Genomic DNA, 11,776 nt, shown 5'->3' with positions numbered 1-11,776 from the left:
TTCCCCTTCAAGACATATTCAGCTTGGTAACAGTGTGTGTTTACTAAACTGGATTCATGCAATCAAACATAGTCCTCGTCTAACAATCAAAAGGTCACTGGGCCGATCTTGAGAAAACTCTTTGATGGTTTGAAACTGGACCCACTGTGCCTGATCATTGATCCTGACTAATGAGACAGCTGATCTTAGTCAGTAACAAAGCTACACAGATCATCACACTCCATTCTGCACTTATATTTGGGTTAAAATACGCACATAGGTAGCTTCCCCATTTCAATAATTGATAATGTTTCTATTGGGTAACTATTTCTGACTAAGCACGAGTAGTTATGTTCAGGTTCAGAGCAGCAGAACAGAAAGTCCTATCGCTTCATTTGAAAATTGTCAAAACATAATATCATTTGTTCAACATAACAAGAGACAAACTAGTTTCCCACATGTAAATTAAAATACAAACATTTAAAATACAAGAAACAAAAAATATAGGTAAGCGGGCAGAATGTGATTAGTAGAATCAAGATTTCTACTAAGCCTGAAGATGACTACTAGGGATAGTCCAAACTAGTCGCCCAATAGGTACATTTTGCAATCACAAAACATTTTAGTATTATCAATCAGCAGGATAAAAGGAAAATTCAACTTACATCCGATCTCTACAGACTAGAAAATGGAAAGTATATTGTCACACATAGTTTTATAATTTTAATCTATATAAATTTCACACAACATCAACAAAAGCAATAATTGATAAATACATGTAATTAAAAAAAGAAGTTAAACAAAAGATAGAATAGAAATCTACGATTTCTGTGGCATTGGAACATCGAGGTGGTTATGTTATTGTCCTAGTGTTCATTTGTCCTTGGTTTGCATGTACTTGATCAGGTCAATTACTCTGCTGGAGTAACCAAACTCATTGTCATACCTGCAAAAGAATAACACAGTCAATACGGAGCAAATAGTATATTTCATAACAAGAGTAGAAAGTGAGTCATTACTTATTTTTAAATGGTCGAGAATATGTATAGACTCACTTTCACTCGTGTGTTGAATGTTACTTTTCACTACACTAAAAAGACTAATAATTATTTGCTTGAACATTACAAAACTCTGAGCATTTTTCAGGTTATAGCATCAATATTAAAAACAGTTAATATTTCCTTTGGTTTTACCATTGACTATTAGCATTAGAAACTGAAGTTGCACAGTATGAATAGTCAAAGGTTGTACAGTTTTAGTTGTTGAAAATTAAAACAGTTGACAAAACAATAACAAATCTGTGTTGTTTACGTCGGAAAAATCCAAAAAAGATAGTAAACATTCTTGTGCCGTAATAAACAATGTAATGATGGATTTTCCCAGGTGATAAACAGGTCATTAATAGTAGTGTAGCAAAAAGGTAAATTTAATATTGTAATTTTTTTTTACTTGGTCAGGACACAACTGTAGTAGGCCTGTCAAATTGAACAATCAAACAATTCCTTTTCACTACACACCACTCAGGATGAATTAGAAGATACTTATTTAATGTAGACAATAAACTAACCAATATTAGATGAATAAGTAATATAATTTATGTATTTTCATATAATTAAAACCGCCAATATTAACGTGTATGCAATGACAAAAAGACAGTAAAAGTACCTTTTATTTTGATCTATTTAAGTCACAAAATAATTTATTCTTTTCTCATCACAAAGCCAACATATTATCAATTAAATCAAAATTCTTAGTTGAAAACTTTAAATTTCTGGCCTATTAACATCATTGTTATTCGTTATTTCCTTTATATTCTTGCTTCAAGAATTGAAACGTTAACCATATTTTTTTTGCTATTAATTACTTGTAAAAAAAATTAAACAACACCAAGTAGAAATATGTAGACAACTGACTATTAGGCTAATAAAAAGAGGAACTCAATGACAGGAAAATCTTACCATGAGATGAGTTTGACGAACTTGCCGTTCAGCGGGATTCCCGCCTTGGCGTCGAAGATGGAGGAATGGTTGTCGCCGACGAAGTCAGATGAGACAACATCGTCTTCTGTGTATCCCAGAATTCCCTTCAGGGGTCCCTCGGCAGCTTCCTTCACCTTGGCCTTGATGTCATCGTAGCTGGCTTCCTTGCCCAACCTAACCAGACAGACGAGGTTAACAGTGGGTGTCTACAAATATATCCTCATATTATCTGTGGGATCCAAGATTCAAAATTGATTAAATGAATGTAGAGCTACAAATACAGTAAAACCTCTTATAAACATAAGAATTAACCCAATGCCATAATGAAAATTCAAGTTGACCTCGCTTGGTCCATGGAATGTAATTGAGCAGACTACGTCATGGAACTCATAGATGGAGATAAAGCTCCCTTAACAGTTTATAATCTCAAAAATAGACTTTGTGAAATGCAGTTATATTTTAAGGTGAAAGTAATTACGATATGATTATTTCATCATAATACATCACTGTTGTAGACTTTTATGAGCAATTGACTAATATTTAGGGAGAACATTTACTGTAAAAATTTACAATACTTCCCTTCAATAAAGTAACGTTAATCTTGAATTCATAAACGTTTATTTTTAAACCAAAACTTTAAAAATGCACCACAGTTGTCTGTAATTGTTGTTTGTAATTGTTAAGTGATATGATAAACACAAAGTCCAAGGGCTACAGTTATCAGTTAGTTTGAAGTTAAGTATTTAAGTGGACTTACACAATTAGACTGTAATCAAAGGTCATACAGATAACCCAACATTGGGCCTTCATAACTATGACCTCATATCTTTTGAAGTGTCCTTGAATGCACAAATCAATATCGAGGTTGTTTTTCATAGACAGTGTATTAACCCATTGGAGACTGAATATTATTATAACTAGCAGCTCCTTTAGAACCCTATTAAAATTGCCTATTTTGAAGCGTATCACGTAAAGTGTATAGTTTATAAAACTGTTGATTTAAAAGTCTCTGACTTACTATCGAATGAACCCAATATTTAAGTTGTCTTCTTTTTTTTCTTTTATCTAATTTAAAGAGCACAAACAAAGGTTAATTCAACAAAGTCCATTTTAGTATAGCTTAAACGCACTCCAAAACATCCATTTCTCGACTAAAAAATCGCCACGTGTGCGCCTAGACATAAATCAAGGGCGATTTATTTTTGGCCGATTTTTTTATTGGCCTATCGAAAAATCGACCGTGTGCGACAGGCCTAAAAAGGTTCAAAAACAGTACATTTTTATTTCAAATGTGTTACAATTGATATGGAATAAAAAAAACGAGGAAATTCTATTGTAATAGCTAATACGGAAACGGTTAATTGGTTGTTAGGCCTAAATAACAGTAAATTGCTTTTAAATTATGTTAAATTAATTTGGAACTTCAAGTGGAAAACAATCCCAACAGAAGCCTACCTGACAGTGAGGTCGACTACAGACACATTGGGTACTGGGACTCGGAAGGCCATACCGGTCAGTTTTCCGTTCAGGGCAGGAATGACTTTGCCGACGGCTTTGGCAGCTCCAGTAGCAGCTGGGATGATGTTCTGTTGAGCTCCACGTCCGTCACGCCACAGCTGTTAAAAGAAAAGTCATTTAAGGTGTTGACGATTATTACACTCATAGTAAATTAATATAGACTAGCAGCATAGTTTATTCTAATTGGTCTCAACAATGAAGGTCACTAAAGGTGACATAACCCAAGATCCCCATGCTCTATTAACTATGTTTTAGTTTGCTATAAATTGTAAATTAGATTTAGAAAGTCATACCTAAGCTTACTATCAATTTAGTTAAAAGGGAGTCCATTCAAAATCTACTGTTGTGTTTGTGTACGACTTAACTGTTATTTTTCATGTGATGTGTATTTACTTACAAGAACATGAGTGTGTGATAGGAGAAATTGATTTTTAGCTACGGTACTTAAATTACAGCAGTTATTGACTTCTGTCACATTTATTTCAAGCTACAAATTGCATAAAGATGTAGGCTTGTAGATTTCTGGGTTGAACCATGTTGTCGAGTTGTGTTTTAATGCTGACTGATATTTTGGAGACATTCTAGTTCCCCATCTTCGGCAAATCTAGTAGTGAAGACTCAGTTGTAACTTCACTACTAACTGGATTTGAAATTTTGCATTGCAATTTTGGACATAATGGAGTTCTACAACATCATTAGAACAGAACAATGTAGATCTGCATTGTGTCCAAAAACGTCGGTTCAACCCAAAAAACAACATACATACATTTTGAGATAACGACAAATCGCATAAAAATTAAGTTAGGCCTAGTCACGTACCGTAACGATTGTATTTTCAAACTTTTCTACTAACTACTTCGAATTTATAGGATTATCTACAAGAAACAAATCACATTAAGCATAGGGTATCTAAGAGTACTTAAGTGTCCTAAAACTTGTCGATTAGAGTAATGGTGATTAGTAAAGACTACTTGTAGATTAATAATTTTAAGTTATAGTAATACCAGAAACAAAAGAACCCTGGGCCGTTTCGAGCCGCGCAGGTTTCAATGGTACGCCACACCTACCTGCGCGAACCACGTGGTCTTTCCGTTTCTGCGCAGGTTGTTTTGTTCGTGGTATTACTATAAGACAGGTTAAGATAAGAGAAATTAAATCTCTGAGTAAGGTCCAATAAAAGGATTTAGTTGAAATATAAGAAATTGGGACAGAAATTTTAGTTGGAATTTTTGAATTGTAACTCTTTGTAAAATCAAATCAATTACTACTGTGATTGTTATACAAAATAAATATTACCTGACCTGTAGTTATTTTATTCGTCCTAATTTTCATCTTTCTAGAACTTCTTGGATTTTTTCAAAGAAATTCCAGGAACTTTTGAGGAAAGAGTTATGTTTTCACTAAGGCACACTTGTGCTTGAGTCCAGTCTTCTTAGGATTTCTGAAGGAGTTTTTTTTTTAAACCACACAAACAAATAAGTTACCACTTAAATATTTTAAAAGGTATAGGCTATTAAGAATTATTTAGGTGAAAACATGGTTTAAAACTTATACGCTTTACAAGCAGTATTTCGACACGATAAAAGCAAAAACTATGCTAACTGTTCTAAGAATAACTGGTTTGTTCATTCTACCTGAACAAAATTTAGGCGTCGGTCTCTAAAATCTTAAATTTTTTAATTTCATATCTGGTTTTGTACCAACAAAATCGCACATTATCTAAGATTCCTGTTTTTTTTGTTGTTTTTTTTAATAGAGCGCAAGAAAACACTGCCTTCAAGTATTGATTTAGAACCTAGGGCCTACAGAAAAAATTATTAAAAACTCCAACCAATAATTTATATGCCTGTTAGGTCTATATTACAACATTTCAAATCCAGCTTTCAATAGAAATAGCCACCGTTTTGTATTTATTATAGCCTGCCGGTTATCTAGCTATGAAGATTAATGTTTTTTATCTTGTAATTCCCACTTCCCATATAAGGTTTTTCTTTAGATGTGCTAAAGCTGATCTAGTTACGGTATTAATTATGTTCAAGTCTTATTATGTTGTGTGCAACATCCAAATAGATCTTGTTTAACCTATCTATTATTTAACCACAACACGTACAACACTAAGGATGTAGATATTGTGAATTCAATTCAAAAAGCAGATTGTGTCTAGGACTATCTGAAATTACCTTGCCAGAGGGTCCATCAACAGTCTTCTGGGTGGCAGTGGTAGCGTGGACGGTGGTCATCAGACCCTCAACAATCTCAAAGTTGTCGTGGATGACCTTGGCCAGTGGGGCGAGACAGTTGGTAGTGCAGGAGGCGTTGGACACAACCTTGTAGCTGGGGTCGTAGGCGTCCAGGTTGACTCCTACCACAAACATGGGGGCGTCCGCACTGGGTGCTGAGATGATCACCTTCTTGGCTCCTCCCTCCAAATGGGCCTGCGAGTCATAGAGCAGATGTAGAAAACTCTATCAGTTTTACCTTTGACTTTTGGATACTGAGGCAGATGATCTATGGGGATCAGCTGTAGCCAATATTGTATTTACATAGAACATCGTTTTAATAAGCCTCACATAAAGGAATACAGTAGAACCTGGATAGTTCGACTCTTTGTGGACTTAAGAGATTCTGAACCATCCAAATGTCGAACTATAGGGAGTAAATGGAGTTTAATATACAGAAAAGTAAGAACAATATAGAAATCACTCAAATGTATTAAATATCAAAAAGCTCAACAATTTCAATGTTCATGAGTTAAGTCTCAAGTCAACAATAAATTACAAATTAATGTTCAAGTCAGCTTACATCAATAGTAACCATTAAATATCACTTGACAAAATAGCTCAGCCCGTGTCGAACTACAAGGAGTGTCGAACTATCGAAGGTTTACTGTACTAGGCTACTAAAATTTTCTTCTCTCTGTTTGTTTTTTATACTAGATAGTTGATGTGACTTTCAGTTGTAAGAACATTCTGTTTAACTCGGTAAAAAAGTTGTTATATTCAACAGAAAAGAATAGTTGACAAATGAACAAGGCTTCAGAGTCTTAATATTTCATATATTCCTATTTTAACTCTAAACTGGCTACACTTTTATGTCTGATTCTATCTAGTAACATGTGAATAGATAATGTACATTGCTATTTTATTGTTATATCTAATTGATATCTTGAAAATATGAAATCAATTTAGTTGTGTTTTTTTAAAATTAACAATTTTTACAATGTGTTGGCCCTAACATAATTGTTTAACAGATGATGGCATTGTCTTAACTTGATGGATCAGCAAATTCAAACAGAATTTTCATGTTCAATTTTAATTATCTACTAATCTTAACTTTATTCTACAGCCTAATAATTATAAATAATCAGAATCTGGAGCAAGATAAGGACACTGATTTTCATCATACTTTTTGAAACTTTTCAAACTGAAAACATATTTAAAAAAATTAAAAGTCAGTTGATTTTAGAAGCAAGACTTACAGAAGCTTTGTCAATGGTGGTGAAGACTCCAGTAGACTCCACAACGTACTCGGCTCCGGCCTTGCCCCAGGGGATTGCCTTGGGGTCTCGCTCAGAGAACACGGCGATCTTGTTTCCTGCAAATTCAACATAACAGTTAGGTAACCCTATTGACTTTTATATACTACGGCCATACCACACATATACATCTCGAACGGTGCGACTAGCTTTTTTCATTCAAAAAATGATATAATAATTTTAAATGATATCACAGCTGATGCCATGATAAGATATGGACAAATTCGTCCCTCAGTAACTTACTTTTTTCACAGCACTGTCATAATGATTATCCACAAAATTAATTTCAAATAAGCCTACTACCTTTCACCATAGGCCTAGACTAACCAACCACAAGTAGACTCCTCATCCCATTGTAAATTTTGAAGCTCGTTTTTCATGTCTAGTTCATGTCCGGTGACACTGGGCGTTAGTGTCAATTATTTAATGTGTAATTATTTAAGCTAAACATATTTTTGAAATTTCAAACTAAAATAACATACTTCTAAAATTTACCGCCCTTAAACGTCTTGCCCTGGGCTGCAACCCCTTCAGCCCCACTAAACCCGCCACTGATAGCGTACAGTCCTGCTTTATTTGGAATAAATGTTTCAAACTGTTTCAAGACAAATACAGAAAGTATTCTTACAATCTAATCATCAATGTAAACAATCATGTAAATAACGAATGTGTCTACTAATCTAGATTGGATCTGTTATACACCAACACCGATATACCAATATATTTTAAGGTGAAGATGACGGTAGAGGTTGAGTGTTGAATGGATGAGAAGATAGCTTAACTTAGGCTTAGATCAGGTGGTTCTCTAAACCAGGATCATTTATTAGAAGCCCTTACTTCACAGCTGAGTCCAGTTCCAAACACTAACTAACCAAGATGCTGATTATCAGAGATCGAACAAGCAGCCTTCTGATTAGCAGACGATTAGCAACTCGGCTATGAATTAGCCTACTAATCTTATAATGCTTTTGAGATGAATTAAAACATTATTTTACCGTTAACGACGAGGAAGTCTCCCTCAGCCTTAACCTCCCCCTTGAAGCGTCCGTGGGTAGAGTCATACTTGAACATGTACACCATGTAGTCCAGACCGATGAAGGGGTCATTGATGGCAACCACCTGTTTGTACAAACAAACAACATAATTTTTCTCAAAAAGTAGAGTAAAACAGATATTTATGTTCTAACTGTCTTTTCCTTTGGTCACACATTGATTGTAAAATAGTTGTTTACCAGAATCATTTGAATCAAGCTCCTTTGAGGTGGCAAAAACTCTCATCGCAAATATTTGATAATTTAATTGAAAGTGTTAAATAAATAAGAAATACAGCCTAAGTTCCTAAGCTAGTTTCTAGAATACAGATACTTACAAACTTAAATTGGTTTTAATTTTTTAATTATGTTAATGACTGTTTTACAACAGTCATAATGCTAACTTGAGTAGCCTAGATTATTTTTATCCCTGACAACTAATTACTCCTTCCAAAAATTTATGGAAAACTGTAGGCTACATTTTAATATAACTCCTTGCAAAGGATAATTAAAACTTGTTTAAGCCTTTGGAGTAAATATAGAAAACTTCCATTTATATTCCAAACAAATCTAAAATCAATGACTTTAAGCTTACCTGAGCACCTCGCTCCAGAGAAGCTCTCAGCACCAGCCTTCCAATACGGCCAAAACCATTGATACCAATCTTGGACATGATGACTTCTGGAATATCAAATAAATAGTTAATCAAATGTAACAAATGAAACAGTTTAAAAACTGTCCATCTTTGATCATAATACAGAATAAATTGGTAGTTCACCATAAGCAATGTTAACGTGGCCTAACTTATTGCCCATACTAACTTAAACTGTATTGACAATTTAGAAGGACATAAAGAAATTGATTGAGGCTAGTTTTATGAACGTGCTAAAAGGTAACTAGGCCTAAGCTACTTAGGCTAAGATATAAATAAAATCCTCCGCTTTAAGTTAGGCCTATTCATCTTTTGATGCCCCTACAAGTTGCCCAAAGATCTTGTGTTCTATCATAGCCTAAAGTGCCTAATGGAAATAAAGCCGCATTTACACGAGGCCAGTAGGCAGGCAGGTTACCTGCGTCTAGTGTAACTTAACTTAAGCTACGTGTTTACTCGACGCCTGTAGGCAGTCAATTTGCTTGCCTGGGTAGACTTTCATAAGCAGGACTCCAAAAAACCTACACTCATTCGAATGCAATTTTCGATTGATTATTTCATTTGAAATATAAAGTTTGGTTAGTTAAGCCGTGTCTACACTGTTTCAAACAACAAGTTTCAAACAAAAAGTTGTAAACTTTTATTGCAAATAGCAGTTGCAAACAGTAGTTTCAAATAAAAGTTTGCAATTTTTATTTCATGGTTTTATTTCCATGTTTCATTAAAATGTTTGAAATACTTTCGACCTTGATTATGACTCGCTTAAATGTTCTGGTTCCTGGGATCAGTCCTTCCGAGGATATCAAGTGTAGAGGATGAATATGTCATTCCATACGTAGTTTTTCATGTTTTTATTTTTGTAATCGGAAATAGTTTGGTTCCACAGGACGTTCTGCTCTCTGTACAAGATAATCAACTTTAGTTATTGTTGTTATTATTGTTGTGACATTTGACATTCCTTTCATTGTTATTATTATTATGGATTATCTAGTCATAATGAGCAATTTACAACTCAATCAAACTGTAAAATTGGTGTAAATCCGTTGGCAAATAAATAAACAAATAAATTAATTAATTAAGAATGTTGTCATCTAACCACTCCATCTTATTCAGTAAATTTTCCATTATCACTGAAAACTTATCACTCACAACATGCTCGAGAGAACTACTAGCAGTCCAGACAGGTTTATGACACTTGAGTCAAGACCATCGATATATAACTACTCGTAGTTATATATCGATGGCCGAGACACATTAGTGTGACTCGGTGGTGCGAGTGATCACGTGAGAGAGAGTGAAGGTGGCAGCGTAGGGGATGGCGGGGAAATGTTTCTGTATCGTGTTTCATCGGCACATAAGTTAGTGACCGAAACCGGTGTTGCAAACAAAAGTTTGCAACTCCCTTTTGATCTTTACCGACTTCAGGTGGAACAAAAATTTCTGATGCAAACACTGAAAAACTGTTTGCAACAGCGAATTGTTTAGTCTAAAAATGTGCGTTTTTAGAGACGTTTGCAACTCAAGTTTCAAACTCCGGTGTAAACACGGGTTTAGGTTAACCTAACCTTAACGTAATATTTTCATTCGGTTTTTTTGAGTCACTGCCTATGAAAGTCTACCCACTTGACTCTAGTAGTAGGTAGGTAACTTGCCCACCAACTGGCTTTGTTCAAACGCAGCTTTATTTCAAATTACCCGAGAAAGTAAGATAAAGCTGTCTGTCAGCTGGCTTCGGGTACTTAAATGGAAGCTTAATTTAACTAACTTAATAACAAAAAAATCAAATCTTGTCACGCTAAGACTTATTCAACAACAATCACTGTAACTTAAGTTTTGAAATATATCTATTAACAACAAAAGTTAAGAAGCTTGCCGTAGGCTATATTTTATTTTGTTGAAACAAGTAACAAATCACAGAGCCTTAACTTAAGTTATTGTAAATTGAGTCTACTGCTAGGCCAACAGGCATTAATTTTAACACATAAAGTTACTCCTAGCTATTATTTTCATAATATTAAAAACGTAGGACAAAGCTACTAGGCTGACAAAAAGTGTTTATCAAAATATATCACTCCGAAATTGGCTTGCTTACAACGCCTAGACCTGTTGTATGACACTACAGACATGAAGGTCACTCAAGGTCATGGAAGACTTTCATTTTAAAATAAAAACAGACACGTTTCAAACTTCCAGTTTATTATTTCTACTAAATAATAAAATTAACAGTGTTAAGGTCAATTATCTCTCTAGTTAGCTCCATTTAGTGGAGTTACATTGATTTCAAACATCTGTCACTGTCATAACCAAACTTCCTTTTCGGCTCAGTCTCATCTAAAATAAACTGGTTAAACGTGTACAACGCGGATACCAACTATTGAATAAGTTAATTAAAATATATGCAAAACGTTTTGGTAAAATTGTGTTGAGTTTGGTCTGTAATAATAATCAAACAAGACTTTCGTTATAATTCAAGAAAATCCATGCAATAACCGGCTGCTATCACGTAAACCACACAGTTCCTCATTTAATTCACTTACAATAATGTTGTTTCTGTGTGAAAACACTTCATCGGTATGGTAACTCACTCACTCAATAAAATGTTCTACCCAGTAGGTTTAATTCATGAAAAAATTAAATTAATTACCTGATTATAATATTCAAACGAAGAGACACAGGATGTGCCACTGACACTTCAAGGACACGAAGAGGAAGAATTGCGTCAAAGTCGAGTATAAATCGGACCGAGTCACGTGATCACCCCTTCCCACCTGGTGGAGGGGAAAACGATCCATAGAGTATCAATATGGCTGGGTGCCCAACTTTCGTTTTTTACTCATTCCGACTATGTTAAAATGTTGTATGGGAATGGGATGTGTGATGTTTGTCACGTAATTAATTGAACTTTCACGTGGGGTCCCAGTTTATCGACATCCCAAAAGATCGACACTGAAATAGTCCCACTTTGTCGACAACTCAAAATGTCGACAGTGTCGGTAATATGGGATGTCTGTAAAGTGGGATGTCGGTTATGTGGGATGTCTGTTATGTGGGACGGTTGTGTAAATTTTCCCACTTTATCGAC

The 11,776-nt window shown here is 34.7% G+C and overlaps 1 protein-coding gene across 1 annotated transcript; it reads right to left on the bottom strand.

Annotated features, from left to right (window-relative positions):
- Positions 1-689: 689 nt before the first annotated feature.
- Positions 690-11,452, bottom strand: LOC128989627 (glyceraldehyde-3-phosphate dehydrogenase 2). The gene is made up of 8 exons (XM_054411573.1): positions 11,339-11,452; positions 8,638-8,723; positions 8,007-8,130; positions 6,955-7,070; positions 5,657-5,911; positions 3,414-3,574; positions 1,938-2,132; positions 690-925 (listed from the first exon to the last, which is right to left on the bottom strand). Exons 2-8 carry the CDS (start codon positions 8,713-8,715, stop codon positions 853-855), a joined length of 1,002 nt encoding a protein of 333 aa, XP_054267548.1. The 5' UTR covers positions 8,716-8,723; positions 11,339-11,452; the 3' UTR covers positions 690-852.
- Positions 11,453-11,776: the final 324 nt, after the last annotated feature.

This window comes from Macrosteles quadrilineatus, unplaced genomic scaffold (genome assembly GCF_028750875.1).
Source record: "Macrosteles quadrilineatus isolate MER2022 unplaced genomic scaffold, UCM_ALF_1.0 Scaffold_3__2_contigs__length_128488019, whole genome shotgun sequence".
NCBI lineage: Eukaryota > Metazoa > Arthropoda > Insecta > Hemiptera > Cicadellidae > Macrosteles > Macrosteles quadrilineatus.
This window is presented reverse-complemented; position numbering and strand designations above follow the sequence as displayed.

Bases quoted from the DNA above. Each gene is read 5' to 3' on its own strand.
- LOC128989627 (XM_054411573.1), bottom strand. From the start codon at position 8,715: ATGTCCAAGATTGGTATCAATGGTTTTGGCCGTATTGGAAGGCTGGTG. The intron at 5,912-6,954 runs GTAAGTCTTGCT...TATGACTCGCAG, and splicing joins CCACCATTGACAAAGCTTCT to GCCCATTTGGAGGGAGGAGC. The intron at 2,133-3,413 runs GTAGGCTTCTGT...CTGTCTGGTTAG, and splicing joins GTAGTCGACCTCACTGTCAG to GTTGGGCAAGGAAGCCAGCT.